Raw genomic sequence first — 19,968 nt, forward strand, 5'->3', positions numbered from 1 at the left:
TCAGGCAGGGTCAAGCTAGACCCCCACAAGCTCTTCAATCACAGTCCAATGCAGCTAATAGTTGCACTTTCACAAGGCCATACAGTTCTAATAATGAATTTCATTAATCTCTCTACATGACTGGTCTTCATTAACTCAACCTCAAGTTTGACCCAATGAATTTCGAACTTTGAACCTAAAGTGCTATAATCAATTATTTCAATTGTCATATCTGTTATTCCATCATAAAAGACATAGTGACCATTTACTGATAGATTTAGATAGAAGCAACTATACAAAACTAGAAAATATTTAAAAAAAAAAAGAAAATATACCAGTATCAATTTTTCTGTAACATTTTTCAAAAATCATGAAGAGTTGCATGTCTATCAAAATCCTATTATCATTATATTCTTTGCAATATAAGAGTAACAAAAACGAATGTATCTCTCAAGACAAATGAAAATAAGAATATCTTTTAAATACCCTGCTGTTAATAATGCTGACTCCAATCATGATCTTAAATAATAAATAGCAACAAAATCTTACGTATTCAAGATTTTCTTCTAATTCTCTTTCCTTTGCTTCAAGGGCAAGACGACGATTAAATCTTTTTTCTTCAACTAAGTTTTCTAAGTTGTTACGAAACTTGTACAAATTTTCTGCTTTTATCTGTTGAATTGTGTCATCTCGTATTCCATCCTGTCTGCAGATAAGAGCAATTCTCTTTTCTGTCTGCTGCTGATGATGAAGTTTCTTCTGAAGAAATATTAGAGAATAAAAACAAAAAAGAAAAGATGACTTTAAATACTTAAAAGCAACTGAGAAATCAATGGCTACATTTACATAGTTTAAAATCATTATTTTTAAACTACCAAATCATAAAATCAACACTTACCCATAAACCTGAAGTTATCCGCATACTCAAAATAGATTCTCTTTCTTTAACTCCCCGCCCATCCGCAAAATATGTTTGTTCCTATATCCCAAATATAAAGGATTTTATGGCGGAGGTAAAGAATAAAAACACCACCCATTTTCGACGTAACAAAAACCCCGTTAATATAAAGATCTTCACCCGGGAACAAAAAACGAAAATTAACCAGCCTGGTGGGTGTTAACAAGTATGTGGAAAACGAATATTTAAAAAAATGCACGCTGACGACCCTGGGGGTAGGGAGGGGACTCCTACCCTTTGGGAAAGATTTTCCCCACAAATTACTTTATAATCGTAATGTATGTATGCCATTTGAAAGGTATTTCTATAAAATTTCATCGAAAAAACTCCATTTTCCTTAAAGTTATGAGGAAAAAACTCGGATCTTGTGAATTTTCCGAAGTCATTTCCCCACCCTCCCGTTGCTTTGCGCGCATTTTTTTTTTTTTTCATATTCGTTTCCTACACATTTACACCCATTCCAGTATTTGTTCTTACCTGTTTCAGGTGTGTAGGTAAAATCTGCAAATTTCCAAGCAGAAAACAGACTCGAACTGTCATTTGCTTCCACGGAAATACCCCAAGTGAAGTGTTTTGATTTTGTCGAGTTCTATCGAAGGAATGCCCACTTGTTAACCCCGCCCCCATGCTGGTTAATTTTTTTCTCCTTATTCCCGGGTGAAGGTCTTTATATTGACCAAAGACCCTAACCACCCAGTGTGTATATTCTTTTCTTACGCCGGATTTTATTATTATATTGAGGGCGGGGGCAACATAATTTCTTTTCACCATAGCCATATAAACATTTGAATGTTTGTATATTTTTATTATTATAGCATTAACTGGAACTGTGATCTTTATTTTTTATAAAGGTTAATACATATCTAACACGTGTGTAGATGAGGTGAAAGACAATACATATATAGTACGAAAGAAAGATAATAATAATAATAAGTAAAAGAAGTGGTGAAAAGAAAATAGCATTAATGCAGAACCAAATTAGTCGCACGTCACCTGCGACGGCGAGAAAATATGGAAAAATATTTTGAAATTCCATTTTATTGCTGATCGAATTAAAAACGGTTAAGCTGTTGTAGAAAACGTTGAGAGTTAAAAGCGACAGTGAAGTGGCAACCTCACTTCAATCAGCTGCTAATTTATCCGATCAATATTAGAGAATTATAAATTTGAAACACTTTTGTTTTTCCGCCAGTTTTCACGAAAGATCGTTACTGACTTTCGAGACAATGGATATACAGTAAGACGAACTGACTGTATCCTCCAAACGTTAAGGAAATAGCAGATAAGACATTTAACTTACCATGATATAATGTGTATGTATTTAATGAGGGATAAGTGAACAATTTATAAAAACTTTACGACGAGACGCGTAAGTTTGGAGCAGTTTGCCATGGCTGACGAACACAGCAACCGTTACTAAGGAAGAGGCTGTCACATGATTGCTAGTGACCAATGACAACAGCTCTCCTGCCAATGGGTCGTCAGGCAAAAATTACTGTTGAGGAGAGGCAAAATATAGGAAAAACTTGGGACTCCAGAAAACTATTGCTGGTCTGCATCGCGAAAAATAACATTAAAAGTTTTGCATTTGTTTAGAATGTAAACCCTAGATTTCCACCTTCCCCAATTTCACACAATACCGCCTGTCAAAACGAGCAGTGTTTGTTATTTGGTAAAAGATAAAGTAAATACTAAGGTGCAGTGCTTAGTGACCGAAGCTAATAAGGAAATAAAAGAATATAAATTAAAGTTTTGTTCTTAGCTCGTCAATCCAGATTGAGCAAACTTATAACGTAAAGTAATCCAACCGTGGCCTTCCCACCCTTTTCCTAAATCCAAGGTACTCTGGTTCACATGTAAGATGGTACAGTGAGATTTGGCTAGTTTCTTACAGTTTGAGCAATTACGGAGAGGTTGTTATTAATTTGTGTTAAAGTGAGAAAAGCATTATATCATACTAGCATACCGTGTCTGTAAAAATGCCAACAGTTTTATTAATGAGAGAAAATGGCACATCAACACAATGGAAAACCATTAATAATTGTCTGCAATCTAGTTAAGTACTAGCAGTATAGCCCGGCGTTGGTAAAAGTTATGGTTGAAAATGGGGTGTAGCCAATTTTAGTGGGAAATCCTATAAGGAATCGGGTTATCGATTTTTAATCCTGATTGAATGGAAAACCGCATAAGGAATCAGTTTATTGATTTTTCACCCCAAATAAGACTTAACCGAACACATCATTGCTGATTCAAAACATCTATATACTTTAAAGTTTGTTTTCACATCCAACCCAGTTCTGCAGAATCAGTGTCACAACGGGAACGCATGGGTTGGGAGTTTAACAGGCAGAGGTGATCAGGTTGCACATGCTGGTCTTTCGAAACCTCCACCCCCATCATCTAATCCCAATGATTTCGGGATGGGGGGTCTTCCCTCGCCCCACCCCCTTTTTTCCAAACGAAAATAAGGGATTTGCAGCATATTAGGAGGTATTGGTACTTGATTCCAAGCAACAACAAAAAATGCAATTTTTATTTCTTCCTTAGTGAAAATCATGCAGGCGAAAAGATCAATAGGGGTGGGGGTGAAATTTCCGAGGTTTCCACCTCACCCCACCCCGTTTCTCGGACCCCCAAAAGGGTTTTATAGCATATTAGGAGGTCACGGGAATTCATTCAACGAAAAAAAGAAAACAAATTTCCAATGATTCCGGGATGAGGGGGTCCCCTGTCCTACCCCACTTTTTTCTGAACCAAAATAAGGGATTTGCAGCATATTAAGGGGTCAGAGTACTTGATTCCACACAAAAAATGCGAGTTTTTTTTCCTTAGTGAAAATCGTGCGGGTGTTAATCTAAAAATTATTTTTCTTTTTCGCCATTGCTAGACAGGGGACATAACTCATGTTAGCAAACTTACGGATTTCACTGACGTGGAAACTGGTAAAAGTTATCCCTGGCTGCCTCAAGAGAATTAAGTTGACAAAAACACAGCCATGGCGTGACCAATGTCCTCCTAAAATTGGAGCGACATGCATGCTAACTTGTGAATGTGCATAAATTACATTCATGTACATACACGCATCCTGCCTTTTTTAGATATAGATATGTTCATAGACACAACTGAAGCACTTGAAGAATCAGACACAATTGATACACACACACACACATGTGTATACATATATACATCATCACGAAGTATATATGCATATAGGTATATTTTATAGACATATCTTTCCCTCCTCTCTCTCTCTATATATATATATATATCGACCTTCGAACTTTAGGCCTCACTGAGGAAATGACCAGCGACCGAGACCTTTGGAAATATGCTGTACGTGAGAAGACCAGACAGGACAAGTGAGTCCAGCCCACTTATGCATACCTTTCCTCCCTTGGACACACAAAGACCTGTTGAGGCAAGCGAAGTCAATATCGAACCTCATCCGACAACAGGCACCCATGCCAACCCCCCTTTGCTTGCAAAGACCTGTTGGAGCAAGTGAAATCGGAATCGAAATTGAACCAATCCTATGACTGGCACCCGGCAGATGCCAGGACCCCTGGACTGGTGGTACGTAAAAAGCACTATCCGAATCGTGGCCGATGCCAGCGCTGCCTCGACTGGCTTCCGTGCCGGTGGCATGTAAAATGCACCAATCCGACCATGGCCGTTGCCAGCCTCGCCTGCCACCTGTGCGGGTGGCACGTAAAAAGCACCCACTACACTCACGGAGTGGCTGGCGTTAGGAAGGGCATCCAGCTGTAGAAACATTGCCAGATAAGACTAGAGCCTGGTGCAGCCTTCTGGCTTCCCAGATCCCCGGTCGAACCGCCCAACCCATGCTAGCATGGAGAACGGATGTTAAACGATGATGGTGATGATGATGATATATATATATATATATATACATACGTACATATATATATATATATATATATATATATATATATATATATATATATATATATATATATATATATATATATATATATATATGTAGGTGCAGGTGTGGCTTTGTGGTAAGTAGCTTGCTTACCAACCACATGGTTCCAGTTTCAGTCTCATTGCGTGGAACCTTGGGCAAGTATCTTCTGCAGTCTCAGGCCGACCAAAGCCTTGTGAGTGGATTTGGTAGACGAAAACTGAAAGAAGCCCGTCATATATATGTATATGTATTTCTATATGTGTGAGTGTATGCTTGTGTGTCTGTGTTTGTCCCTCCACCGTTGCTTGACAACCAATGTTGGTGTGTTTACGTCCCTGTAACGTTGTAGTTCGGCAAAGAGACTGATAAATAAGTACTAGGCTAACAAAGAATAAGCGCTGGGGTCAATTTGTTTGACGAAAGGCAGTGCTCCAGCATGGCAACAGTCAAATGACTGAAACAAATAAAACAATATATATATTGTGTCTGGGGAGAGTCATTCTCTTTTAGTGCCTTATTATTTAACACACTCACTGGTAAAGTCTCCCCTCATTTACTTATTTAGAAAAAATAAATAAATATGTAGAAACTTTACCAGTAGTGTGTTAAATAATAAGGCACTAAAAGAGAATGACTCTCCCCAGACAATAAAATATGCTTCAACACACAATCTCACACAAAGAATCTTGCAAACCAAAATCCCAAAACGATGTGTATCTCTTTGTTCTTTGTTTATGTTTTCTCTTTGTTCATGTTTGGATTAACTATATATATATATGATACATATGTGTATATATATCTGTATATGTGTGTGTACACACACACACACACACACACACATATATATATATAGGGAGAATTCACAAAAAAACAAAAGATGAAGACAGGTGGTGTAGACAACAAACAGATGTATTAGTTTAACGCTCGGGAAGTGAAAAAGTCTTTAAAGTTTCGAACCTATGCTCTTCCACAGAAAGAAACAATGAGAGAAAATAAAGAATGTGTAGTGGCTAGCGATCTATCACGGTGAATGCCGGACAGAAGGTTCACACAGGAGAGCTAGGAAGAAGGGGAGATAATAAAGTAGTGTGTGTGTATATATATGTGTGTGTGTGTGTAATGTCAGTGTGCATATTCGACAGAGTGTATGTACCTTGAGAGAAAAGTTGGACCTAAGAAGCATCAGATGTGGTGTGCAAGAGAGACGACTGCGCTGGTATGGTCATGTGGAAAGAATGGATGAGGGTTGTTGTGTGAAAAAGTGCCACACCCAAGCGGTTGAGGGAACCTGTGGAACAGGTAGACCCAGGAAGGTCTGGGATGAAGTGGTGAAGCACAATCTTCAAACATTAGGCCTCACTGAGGCAATGACTAGTGACCGAGACCTTTGGAAATATGCTGTGCTTGAGAAGACCTGGCAAGCTAAATGAGACCATAACCTGTGGCCTATGCCAGGGGTGTAACCAGCCCACTTATGCATACCTTTCCTTCTTTGGACACTAAACTCTACTTGTGAAGACCTGTTGAGTCAAGTGAAATCGTTACCATGGCTGATGACTGGCATCCGTGCTAGTGGAGTGCTAAGAGCACCATCCAAGTGTGATCGTTGACAGAGCGGCTAACAGGCGTTCATGCTGGTGGCAAGTAAAGAGCATCATTCGAGCGTGATCGTTACCAGCATCGCCTTACTGGTACTTGTGCCGGTGGCATGTGAAAAAACATTCGAGTGAGGTCGTTGCCAGTGCCACTGGACTGACTCCTGTGCAGGTGGCACATAAAAAACACTATTTGAGTGTGGCTGTCGCCAGTACCTATTGCACCATCCAAACGTGGCCAATGCCAGCGCCACCTTGACTGGCATCCGTGCTGGTGACTCGTAAAATGCACCAACCAATCGTGGCTGTTTGCCAGCCTCCCCTGGCACCTGTGCCGGTGACATGTAAAAAGCACACACAACACTCACGGAGTGGTTGGTGTTGGGAAGGGCATCCAGCTGTAGAAACACTGCCAGATCAGACTGGGGCCTGTTGCAGCCTCCTGACTTCCCAGACCCCAGTCGAACCGTCCAACCCATGCCAGCATGCAAAACAGACGTAAGACGATGATGATGATGATGATATATATATATGAATGTGTGTGTGTGTGTGTGTATACGGAAAGTGTGAACCACTTTGTACCCCTGCCTATAAATGACACTCAATTGCGAGAGTGCCATGCAATAACCAGCATTTGGGTGTGAATAATTGGGTACACTACCATCAGTATATTGGATATGTACGATCCCTTAGTTGGTTGGTTTCCCAACCTCTAACTTTCACAGAAATATGTATGTATGCATATATATAATCTATTTTCTGTACATCTTCAGTGTTTATTGCCCCTCTGCATCCGCCACAAACAAAAACTATTTTCCTGATTAGCCTTCCTTTGATATTGCTGCACCTTTTATGTGTCCATAGTTTTCACCAGTTACATTGTATGGAGTTGCTACTCATGCCATTTCTGCAGATTGAGCAGAGTCATCTACCTGAAGGTGATTATGATTTGACAGCCTTCCTACTTACTAGGACTTTGGTTTTTGTTAGATTGATTCAAAGGGTCTTCAATTCTAGACCCTGCTTCCACACCCTAAACTTCGTCTCTAGTTCTGTCAGTGACTAAGCTATTAGATTAAGGTCGTCAGTATAGATGAGCACCCAGGGGCTCCCTGTCTTGAATTCCTGTGTTATTGCCTGGAAGACTATAATCAATAAGATGGAGCTGAGGACTGATCCTTGGTGAACCCCTACTTCTACTCGGAATTCTTCACTATACTCATTGCCAACCCTCACCTTAATGGTAGTGTCCCTGTACAAGGCTTGTGCAGCTCTTACCAACCACTCATCTATCCCCAGTTTCCATATTGACCACCAGATAAGTGATCAGGGGACCCTGTCAAAGGCTTCTCCAAGTCAACAGAAGCCATGTACAGAGGTTTATCTTTGGCTAGGTATTTATCCTGCAGCTGCTTTACCAGAAATATAGCATCATTGGTACTTATGCCTGGCACAAAACCAAACTGCATCTCATCTAGGCTAACTCTCTCCCTGATTAGTTGGGCTATGACCCTCTCTGTAACTTTTATCACCTAATCCAATAATTTGATACCCCTGTAGTTGTTTCTATCTAAAGCATCACCTTTCCCCTTCTAGTAGTTGACTATGGTGCTGCTACAACAGTCATTGGGTATGACTCCTTCATGAACTACCTGATTTACGATGCCGATGACAAGACCATAACCCTGTAAGAGTTAGCACTTCCTTCTCTAAGCTTGGATTCGAAATCAAATCCAAGAATCATCCGTCGTCAAATACCAATGCATGCAAAGGCGCGAAATTAAGAATTCCTTTGTTCTGACAAAAGTGATTGATCATCTCCCTTTGACCTCCGACCTGAGCCATGTCAAGCGAAGTTCAAGGTGGACGAGCAGTGACCTACTTAAACAATAACTGTCTTGCGATATATCTATTTTTCTGGCTATTTGAGATTTTATAAATAGAACGGAAAAATCGGCTATCCAGAGAGAACGGAGCCGACGCCAAAGCAAACACTACGCTTAGTGGAGACGACTAGAGAATATGCCTAAAGGTTACTGTCCTGCATGATTTACTCACACACACACACACACACACACACACGCAAACATATTCTTCTTTAATATGTATTCTGTACAAGCATTCTTTAATATGTATTCTGTACAAGCATTCTTTAATATGTATTCTGTACAAGCAATGCGTAGCATTGCTTACAAATTTATGTAGTGTAAATAAATCTCTATTTAATCACAAAACAACTTATGTATTTATTAATACATACACACATCCACTACAACCCGCACTGCCAGATATTTTAAGCATCTCAGCAGTGATTCCTGATGGGCAAAGTGCTTTCCCTGTTTTCATATCCTTAATTGTTTTATCTACCTGGGTACTGTCAATTCAGGTAGCTGGACCCTCTGCTGGGTCAACTCTTAACAGACTCTCCTCCTCCCACTCATTCTCCACATTCAGCAGTCTTTCATAATGGCATCTCCAAGCCTCTTTCTTTGAATCATTAGACGCAAGGGCACCATCATCCATGCATACATATTCCTCTCCTATGACATCATGGTTTTCTCTCACAAACCATCTTGCAATCCGAAATACTTCAGTTCTCTGGTGCTCACATCACTGAACATTGGCAAACTTCTTTTCTGCTATTCCCTTGACTATATATATCTGTCTCTTAGCTTCCCTTTTGGCTATCTGACACACACTCCTGCTGCCCCCACTCTTCCAGGCATTCCTAGCTTGCTTCTTTGCTCAAATGGCCCTGTCTACAGTATTGTTCTACCATCGTGTTACCCTAGGTCTGGAAGGGACTTTACACCAGCCACAAATTTGGTCTGTGGCACTCAGCAAGCTGTCTTGCAGGAATTCCCAGCTACTTTCTATGTCACAGGATTCCCTATCATAAAATTTCTCGGTAAGGATATCCCTAAATCTCTGGCCATGTGAAGGGTTCCTAAGCTTCCAAGTCCTTCTTTTCCAGGTTGGTCTGGTTTTTGGCATCCTTCTGGCCTTGAGTCTAAAGTTACTAATAACTAGTCTGTGTTAGTGGGTACATGCTTCACCATGGAGGGTCTTTGTATTTAAGAGCAACCATACATCCCACTGTCTGATGAGAATGAAATCAATCTGGCTGGCAGCGAAGGTACAAAATCTTTTGGGAAGGCAATAGTGATGGGGTAGGTGGTGAGAGCATACATTTAAGTTAAGGTGAAGAAGGGGACTGAGATAGTCAGAGTGTGTGATAGGGTACTTAAGCTTAGACTAGTTTTGTAAAGTAGTATGGCAACAATTATCTCTGTCTGTGCCCCCCCCCCCCTCCACCACCACCATGTCTGCCAAATGAACAAAAGGATCTTTTTTAGGGTACTTTTTTTGCAGACTCCCTCACAGACAAATGACAGTGACCTTATTTTTGTGGATAGTGACTTCTAATGGATATGTTGGGGAGCACCCAGGTGTCCTCCACAGTGTACATAGTGACCATGGAATTGGTTGCTATAATGAGGACAGAACAAGGCTACTGGAGTCTGTGATACAAATAGCTAAATGATCTGCAACACCAACTTCAGGAGGCCAGCCAGTCGTGCCCACATAAGCCAGATTGATTACATTCTCACCAGAAAGTGAGATAATGGTTGCTCAAAAATGCAACAACCTTTCCTGATGAAAAATGCACACCTCAGCACAAGTTAGTCATTAGTAACTTCAGACTACAGGCTAGAAAGATTCCAAGAAGTTGACCAGTCTGGAAAAGAAGAATTTGAAAACTTAAGGATTCTTTGAATAGTCTGAGATTTTGAGACATGCTAATTGAAACATTTATCAAGAAGGAGGAGTTACAGATATGAAAGTCCCAAAAAGACAACTTACAGAGAACCACAATCCCAATTTGTGGCCGGTGCAAAGTCCCAACCACATCTAGGGTGACATGATGTTGGAACAGAGTAGTAGACAGGACCACTAGAGCAAAGAAACAAGCCTGAAAGGATGGTCATAACAGAGAATTCTATTATATAGCTAGAAGAGAAGAAGACAGATTGATTTCATCCTCCCTAGGCAGCAGGATGCAAGGTTGCTCTTAAATACAAAGACCCTCCCTAGTGGAGAATGTGCCCCCACCCACCAGCATAGATTAGTTATTAGTGACTTTAGACTCGAGGCCATAAGAATGCCAAGAAGCAGACCAATCCAGAAAAGAAGGATTTCGAAGCTAAAGAACTTTTCACATGGTCAGAGATTTAGGGACATCCTCATTGAAGAATCTGAGGAGAGGGTAGAGGAGCTACAGACTTTGAACATAGAGGGTAACTGGAGATTTCTACAGGACAGCTTGCTGAGAACCACAGACCAAATTTGTGGCTGGTGCAAAGTCTCTTCCAGACCTAGAGTAACGTGGTGGCGGAATTATACAGTAGACAAGGCCATTAGAGCAAAGAAACAGGCCTGGAAAGCCTGGAAGAATGGGGGCAGCAGGGAACTGTACAAGATAGCCAGAAGGAAGGCTGGTAGACAGGTATACATAGCCAAGGGAAAAGCAGAAAAGAAGAAGTCTGCCAATGTTCAGTAATGTGAGGACCAAAGAACTGAAGTATTTCGGATTGCAAGACAGTGTGTGAGAGAAAATGGTGATGTCATAGGAGACAAATGTGCCCGCATGGATGATGGTGCACTTGCTTTTAATGATTCTGCAAAGAAAGAGGCTTGGAGAAGCCATTATGAAAGACTGCTGAATGTGGAGAATGAAGGGGAGGAGTAGAGCCTGCCAAATGTTAACCCAGTAGAGGGTCCAGCTACCTGAAATAATAGTATCCTGGTAGATAAAGCAATTAAGGATAGGATGTCAGGAAACGCCCCCGGCCCATCAGGAATCACTGCTGAAATGCTTTAAATATCTGGTGGTGTGGGCTATGACCTAGTCACCCATATTGTAAACCAGGTAGTTCATGATGGAGTCATACCTAATAACTTCCGCAGCAGCACCATAGTCAACTGCTACAAAGGCTTTAGATAGAAATAACTACAGGAGTATCAAACTGCTGGACCAGGTGATAAAGGTCACGGAGAGGGTCATAGCCCAACTAATTAGGGAGAGAGTCTGCTTAGATGAGATGCAGCTCGGTTTTGTGCCAGTAGAAGCACCACTGATGCTATATTCCTAGTATGCAACTGTAGGAGCCAAAGATAAAACACTATACTTGGCTTATGTCGAATTGGAGAAAGCCTTTGACAGGGTCCCCTGATCCCTTATCTGGTGGGTGATGTGGAAACTGGGGATTAACGAGTGGTTAATAAGAGCTGTACAGGCAATGAGTATAGTGAAGAATTCACCAAAGATCAGCCCTCAGCCCCCTCTTATTCAACATAGTCCTCCAAGCAGTAACAGAGGAATTCAAGAGAGGTTGTCTCTGGGAGCTCCTCTATGCTGATGACCTTGCTCTCATAGTAGAATCACTACCAGAACTAGAGAAGGAATTTCAGGAGTGGAAGCGATGTTTAGAATCAAAGTGCTTTAGAGTCAGTGTTGCAAAAACTAAAGTTCTAGTAACCCCTTCAGAAAAGGTGTAGGTAGAAAGTCCATAAGATGTACCCAGTGTAAGCTATTGATGCATAAGAAGTGTAGCAACACCAAAGGAAGGTTAACTGGAAGATAGTTTTTGTGTGTGGCAGATGCACATGGGCAATAAACTCCGCAGATGCTCAGAAAACTGATTCCATCACATGCCAGAAGAAACTAGAAATAGTTGATAGCTTCTGCTACATTGGTCACCAAGTCTGTAGTGGGGGTGGTTGCTCTGAGAGTTTAGCAACTAGAGTAAGAATAGCCTGGGCAAAGTTCAGTGGGCTCCTATTTCTACTGGTGACAAAGGGCCTCTCACTCAAAGTGAAAGGTAGATTGTATGATGCATGTGTGCGAACTGCCATGCTACATGGCAGTGAAACATGGGCCATGAATGCTGAAGACATACGTAGGCTTGAAAGAAATGAAGCTTGTATGCTCTGCTGGATGTGTAATGTCAGTGTGCATACACAACAGAGTGTAAGTGCACTGAGAGAAATGCTGGACATAAGAAGCATCAGATGAGCAAGAGAATTGATTGTGCTGGTATGGTCATATGTTGTGTATGGATGAGGAGAGATGTGTAAAGAAGTGTCACTCCCAAACAGTTGAAGGAACCAGTGGTAGAGGGAGACCCAGGAAGACATTGGATGAGGTGGTGAAACATGACCTTTGGATGTTGGGCCTCACAAAGGCAATGATGAAAGACCAAGACTTCTGGAGATATGCTGTGATTGACAAAACTTGGCAAGTAAAGTGAGATCACAGCCATAGCCTGCATAAGTGTCGCATAACCAGCCCATTTAAAATGTACCTTTGAATTGTTGGGTGACATTCTGTGCTTGAGGAAGACCTATTGAATCAAGTGAAATCAAAATCAAATCAAATCACAATCAAATGGAAATTGTAGTTGTGACATATGCCACTGCCACCCAACTAGCTCCCCGTGCTGGTGGCATGTAAAGAGCACCATCTGAACACGGTTGATGCCAGCCTCCCCGCCCTGACTGGGGCCTGTGCCGGTAGCATGTAAAAAGCACCATCTGAACATGGCCAGTGCCAGTGCCACCTGACTGGCTCCCATGCCAGTGGCACATAAAAAGCACCCACTACACTCTCAGAGTGGTTGGTGTTAGGAAGAGCATTCAGAAACACTGCCAGATCAGATTGGAGCCTGGTGCAGCCTCCTGGCTTGCCTGTTCCCAGTCAAACCGTCCAATGCATGCCAGCATGGAATATGGACGTTAAACAATGATGATGATGAAGATGATGTATCACTAAATCAACTCTCTAGTTTTTTGTGTAGTCTTCCTGATGTCATGAGAAGTTGTTCTCTCTGTTACATTTTATAACTACAATGTTCTGTGAGATATTTTTTGAAGGAATAAAATTTTAATTTTGAATCTGTTGTGTCTGGGGAGAGTCATTCTCTTTTACTGCCTTATAATTTAACAGACTCACCGGTAACATTTTCAGTTATTTCCTTTTTTATTCTTCTAAAATTTTCGTTGTGTCTTGCAACCTTGTCAATAGTTTTGACTTTGTTTATTCACACTCTCCTCTTTTTGTTTGTTTGTGCACATGTGTGTGGGTTAGTGTTTGTATGTATCTATGTATGTATGCATGTGTGTGTATGCATGTATGTGTTTGTGCACATGTATATATGTATGTATGTGTGTACATTTGTATGTGTGTATTCTGCATATTCATGTGTTTGCGTGTCCATGTTTGTGTGTTTGCATGTATGTGTGTGTTTGCATGTGTGTGTATACATTTGTCTCTTTGTGTGCATGTTTAAGCGTGTGTGTATATATGTTCATCTGTTTCAGTCTTCATTTGTGTATGTGTGCTTGTCAGTTAATATAACCTATGTACCTATCCGTCTATATGTTTACTTTCATATCCATACGCTTACATACATGTGCATATACATATATATATACATACACCAACACACACACACATACATACATCTATCTACATAACAGCCCATTAACTATTCTACTCTACCCATGTAAACTGTGGGCATAGGGGTATGATATCTACTATGCATATTTCCTATTTAGTATTGGGGAAGTTTCATTCATGAGGACATACTCCTGTATTTGTTTGAGTGTTGGGTCTTATGGGTGCTTGGATAAGATGCGGATGTCAAGTGACCCAGGTTGCCTCCATGTTGGTAGAGTATGGAGGACTGTTTTTTGTTGTCATATTGTCTCAGATGTTCATTTAGTCGTTCTGCAATGCTCCTAGATGTCTCCCCTATCTATGTCAAGTTCATGTCTTTACAAGTACCTTCTTTGCATCTTATACTGTAGACTACATTTCTAATTTATTTTTTAAATTATGTGCCTCTGTTGGTTCAGGCTTTCTACTTGAATCTTGATTGCATGGCTTCAGCTCTTTGCAATACACTAGTAATGTAATAGCTGAGACATATATCAAAAGGTTAAGGGTTTTGATGGTTGTTTTCATAGCTCTAGACCCGTGATTCCCAATGTGGGGTGCATGCTCCACCAGTGGGGCATAGTAATATTTTGGTGGGGCATGGATAGGGTTATACTGAATTTTTATACCTTTTGTACACAATGTTTAGCATACCAATAGAGAAAGGGGGCAATTCGAGATTGAGTTATTAAAAAAAATTCTTTACATCCCTTCTGTGGACAATTTTTATAAAATTTTGGACACTTTAGAGACAACAGGTGATTTTCATCTTATTCATAAGATTTGATATCACTAAAGAGGGAATAGATTATTTTCTTCGATTTAGTGGTATGTGAAAACAGGTAGGTAATTACGAACAAGTATGTGTGTATGGGGTGTGTGCGTGTGTGTGTGTGTGTGTGTGTGTGTGTGTGTGTGTACGTGTATGTATGTAGTATAGAACTGGTCAGTACTGAAAGCAATGCCATCTTAATTCCCTATGGAGAAATAAACTGGAGACAGACTTATGTGTGCAGGTGTGTCTAAAATTATCGACTCTTTTATCTCTGGCAACAAAAAATCTAGGTACACAAGAAATATGTGGTGCTGCAGAGTGTTGGTGGGGCAATAAATGGCATTGGGGGGTGAGGGATGAAAGAATCGAATGGTGTGAAATGGCTTGAAATGGAATGGAAGTAAGGGGTAGTGTCAGAGAAGGAAGAGAAAGAGAGAGAAGAGAGAGGGAGACAGACAGACAGATAGATAGATAGAGAGAGAGATTTATAGTACTGGTAATGTACACGTACACACACATATATATATGAACAGAGATGAAAATCAACAGGTCATTTTATTCCCACCAGTCAGTTTGTGAATTCAACAAAAAGGTAAGAGGAAACTTCCATCATTGATACGAAGGCTTTTGCAGCTAAGAAGATTCACGGAATATTTTTTGTTTCTTTTTTAGGAATATATCTTAAGATTATTGTAGTTATGTAGGAATGAAAAGGTATATAAATGAGGAATATATATATATATATCCGAATAGACAGCTAGCTATGCTGATGACCTGGCCCTCATAGCAGAATCACTACCAGAACTAGAAAAGAAATTTCGTGTGTGGAAGCTAGGTTTAGAATCAAAAGGCCTTAGAGTCAATGTAGCAAAGACCAAAGTTCTAGTAAGTAGGAAGGTGAACTCACCACACACCCCCTTAGGTAGGTGGCCCTGCTCGATCTGTAGAAAAGGTGTAGGTAGAAACTCCATAAGATGTACCCAGTGTAAGCTATGGACACATAAGAGATGCAGCGACATCGAAGGAAGATTAATCAGGAAGATAGCTTGCATGTGCGGCAGATGCACAGGGACAATAGACACCATTGATATTCAGAAAACAGATTCCATCACACTCCAGGGGGAGAAAGTAGAAGTAGTTGATAGCTTCTGCTACCTAGGTGACCAAATTAGTAGTGGGGGTGGATGCTCAGAGTGTTACCACTAGAATAAGAATAGCCTGGGCAAAGTTCAGACAAATTCTACCCCTACTGATGACAAAGGGTCTCTCGCTCAGAGTGAAAGGTAGATTGTACAAAGCATGTGTGCGAACTGCCATGCTTCACGGCAGTGAAACATGGGCCATGACTGCAGAGGACATGTGTAGGCTCGAAAGAAATGAAGCTAGCATGATCTGCTGGATGTGTAATGTCAGTGTCCATGCACGACAGAGTGTAAGCACCCTGAGAGAAATGTTGGACATAATCATCGGATGTGGCGTGCAGGAGAGACATTTGCGTTGGTATGGTCATGTACTATGGATGGATGAGGAAAGATGTGTGGAGAAGTGCCACTCCCAAACTGTTGAAGGAATCCGGGGTAGAGGTAGACCCAGGAAGACATAGGATGAGTTGGTCAAGCATGACCTTAGAATGTTGGGCCTCACAGAGGCTATGACGAAAGACCGAGACCTCTGGAGATATGCTGTGGCTGCGAAGACCCGACAAATGAAGTGAATTCATGGCTTGCAGGACGGCCTGCTGTGCTAACCTTGGATCGTAGGGTGACCTGCTGTGCTTGTGGAGACCTATTGAGTCAAGTACGTCAACATCAACATCAAGATAAAAATCAAATGGAAATTGTAGTTATGATACCCGTGCCGATGCCACATAAAAAGCACCATCCGAACGTGGCTGATTTCAGCGCCGGCTGACTGGCGTCCATGTCGGTGACACGTAAAAAGCACCAACCGATCGTGGCTATTTGCCAGACTCCTCTGGCCCCTGTACCAGTGGCACGTAAAAAGCACCCACTACACTCACTCAGTGGTTGGCGTTAGGAAGGGTATCCAGCTGTAGAAACACTGCCAGATCAGATTGGAGACTGACGCAACCTCCTGGCTTCTCAGATCCCCGGCCGAACCATCCAACCCATGCTAGCATGGAAAACAGACGTTAAACGATGATGATGATGATGATATATACATACACAAACACATATATTTACGTATAAACATACCCATAGGTACATACATATTACATGTGTTAAGAAGAGAGGATTATTGCATTAGTTCGTAATTTTCGGATCTTTTCTTTTAATATAATTATAATTATACATATGTACATACGTACGTACATACATACATACATACATACATACATACATGATGCATGCATGCATGCATACATACATGCATGCATGCATGCATGCATGCATGCATACATACATACATACATACATAAGTGTAGGTCGTATACGAGTGGGTATATATTTATAAAAAAGAAGTTTGAAAACGCCACTATATAAGATAAATTTTAATTTTCTTAGAAATTTTACATGTTTCGGTTCTTCTTGAAGAAACGAACCTTATCAAAAATATTTTAGAAATATTTTATTACACTTAACTTTCTAAAATATTTTTGATAAGGTTCGTTTCTTCAAGAAGAACCGAAACATGTAAAATTTCTAAGAAAATTAAAATTTATCTTATATAGTGGCGTTTTCAAACTTCTTTTATATATATATATTTTAAATTCCACTATTATTTCTCTTTTGATAACTTTCTCCTTCCTCTGTTTATACTTTATCTAATAAGAGTAATATAATACACCTAATAATAATAATAATTGATTCCTTTGTATGCAAATACATATTCATATGAATATATATATGTGTGTTTATGTATATTTGTGTATATGTATGTATATGTAAAAGTGTGTATATATGTATGTATTTATATTTATAACTTAACCTTATGAACTTTCTAAACTCTCTAACAAAGCTCAGAGACACACCCAAGTATCTTAATCTTATCTTTCAAATACTTCAGTTCACTGAAGGGATGGAAGTAGAGTGGGGTACTATGGCCTCTTGGCTGAAACAGCTATAAGAGACTATCCTACTTTCTATGCTCTACGTTATATATCTTAATAATTACTGGTATTTTTATATATTATATATGTAAAGCATAATATGTTGTACATGTATGTATATTGTTATAAGTGTTATTTTATTAAAATAAATAAGTAGACATACTATAATGCCTAAAAGTTGATGAATACCACCTCTTGATCCCCTACATTTTCTTATTGCTGTATAAATTAAGGATAAAAAACTTTTTACCCTTACCCATTTATTATATTCAGTAGTGTAATTGCCATGCTTATTATTAATAAACACTTGTGTATTAATAATTGGGTTTTCTACCAGCAGTATATTGGATAGATACTATCCCTTAGTTGGTTGGATTCACAACCTCTAACTCTCTTGGAATTATGTGTGTGTGCGTGCGTGTGTGTGTGCGTGTATGTGTGTGTGTGTGTGTGTGCGTGTGCGTGTGTGTGTGTGGTGGAAATCTACGAATGTACAAAACGGAGAAAATGAAACAAATATGGACGATTTGTTCAGAAACATCCGCGAGTGGGCGACAGTTCTCAAAAATAGCCCCCAATTGTTTCCCCCACCAAAAAAAAATTCCCATGTCCTCGGAGTCTGCATAGTATGAGATATATTTGTAGAGAATTTCATTACAAAATATCCATTTTCTTGAAAGCTAAGACGAATTGAAGTGGACACCGGTGAATTTTCCAAAATTCCCAGCCCCAACCCCTCCTAAAATACTTTCCCCCAAAATTTTGTATATTCAGAAGCTACATGATATGACACATATTCGTAGACAATTTCATTACAAAATATCCATTTCTCTGAAAGTTATGATCATCCAAAGTCGGTGGCACAGAAATCTATAGTTATCTCGATTCAAAAATACATAAAATGAGTCGTGCAAGTAAAAAAAAAAGGTTCGTCCATATTCTGGGGAATATTTAAAATTTGGATTTATATCCGCTATCCACGATAAACTGTCACCAAGTTATGGGCGAAAAACTCGGATCTTATGAATTTTCCGAAGGCCTCTCCCCACAAATTTCTTTATAGTCGTAATCTATGCCGGTTGAAAAGTATTTACATAAAATTTCATTTAAAAACACCATTTTCCTAAAAGTTGAGGGAAAAACTCGGATCTTGTGAATTTTCTGAAGTCCTCCCTATCCCGTTACTTTCCACGCATTTCTTTCATATTCATTTCCTACACATTTTTTTTAACATCCGTTGCACTATATATTTTTTTTATTTTCTTTCCGGGGAATATTGTAAACATTAATCAAATTTTGAATAACAAAAATTAAATATCACAAGGGGGCATTAGGATTTTAGAAATGATTCGGTGGGGCAGGGCCAAAAATCGGTTAGGAACCACTGCTCTAGACTGTGATCTTGTTTCCTGCCTCTAATTCTTATTTATTGGGTTCTTTACTGATAATGGTGTTGTATGGATAATCTTAGATTTTCAGGAAAAGAAATCAAACAACTGACTCACACATTACAAATACAATTTATGAGCAGAACAGTAAAACTATGCGAAACTTTTCTCGATTTAAAATCCGACCTTATTTTCATTGTCTACATTCCAATGTTGGGAGCTTTGTATCTTTGTTAGAAACCAGCGCGTTCTTCAGAGGAAGAATTTAAATGGTCAAAAACATACAAGAAACACATAATTAGTGTTCATATGAAGGCAATAGACTGAATATTGGAAAAGTTGAGTTACAGAGTGTAGTAAGATTACATACGTAAGTATGTTGAACCTTACATAGATTCCAGCAGATCTATGCAAATGATACACACTTCTGAGCATTTGTAGGAAATACAGCGCTGTCACAGTCAAGATACATAAGTCAAGTAACATTTCAAAACAGTTTACAAAGAAGACGAACACCATTCAATATGTTCAATTGTAGAATTAAAAACAACCTGAAAAGGAAGATAACCAAGCTGTGAGCAAGTTTAAATCTAATTCTGACAAAACTCTGTCTGAACTTTTAAAGAAGATTGTCTATTTTGAGAAACAAATACGAATATCAATGAATAGACAAAATCATCATGGCTAAATGTATAAGACTGCTTCGTCTAAATCATGACTACAATTCTTTGAGAACAACACAGTCCAGAGGTATGAAAACAACCAAGGAAAAGCTTA

The 19,968-nt window shown here is 39.7% G+C and overlaps 1 protein-coding gene across 2 annotated transcripts in view; it reads right to left on the reverse strand.

Moving 5' to 3' along the window:
- LOC115213156 (meiosis-specific nuclear structural protein 1) overlaps nt 1-19,968 on the reverse strand; it is a 98,282-nt gene that overhangs the window by 75,608 nt on the left and 2,706 nt on the right. Inside the window, exons 1-2 of one of the 2 annotated variants that reach the window (XM_029782091.2) lie at nt 2,238-2,373; nt 529-738 (exon numbers count right to left, since the gene is read on the reverse strand). In XM_029782091.2, coding sequence (XP_029637951.1) covers nt 529-738; nt 2,238-2,240 — 213 coding nt within the window. In that variant the 5' untranslated portion in view covers nt 2,241-2,373. Of the gene's footprint in view, nt 1-528; nt 739-2,237; nt 2,374-19,968 lie in introns of those variants that run through there. The other variant, XM_036503533.1, reaches the window with a different exon arrangement.

This window comes from Octopus sinensis, linkage group LG6, assembly GCF_006345805.1.
Source record: "Octopus sinensis linkage group LG6, ASM634580v1, whole genome shotgun sequence".
Taxonomy (NCBI): Eukaryota; Metazoa; Mollusca; class Cephalopoda; order Octopoda; family Octopodidae; genus Octopus; species Octopus sinensis.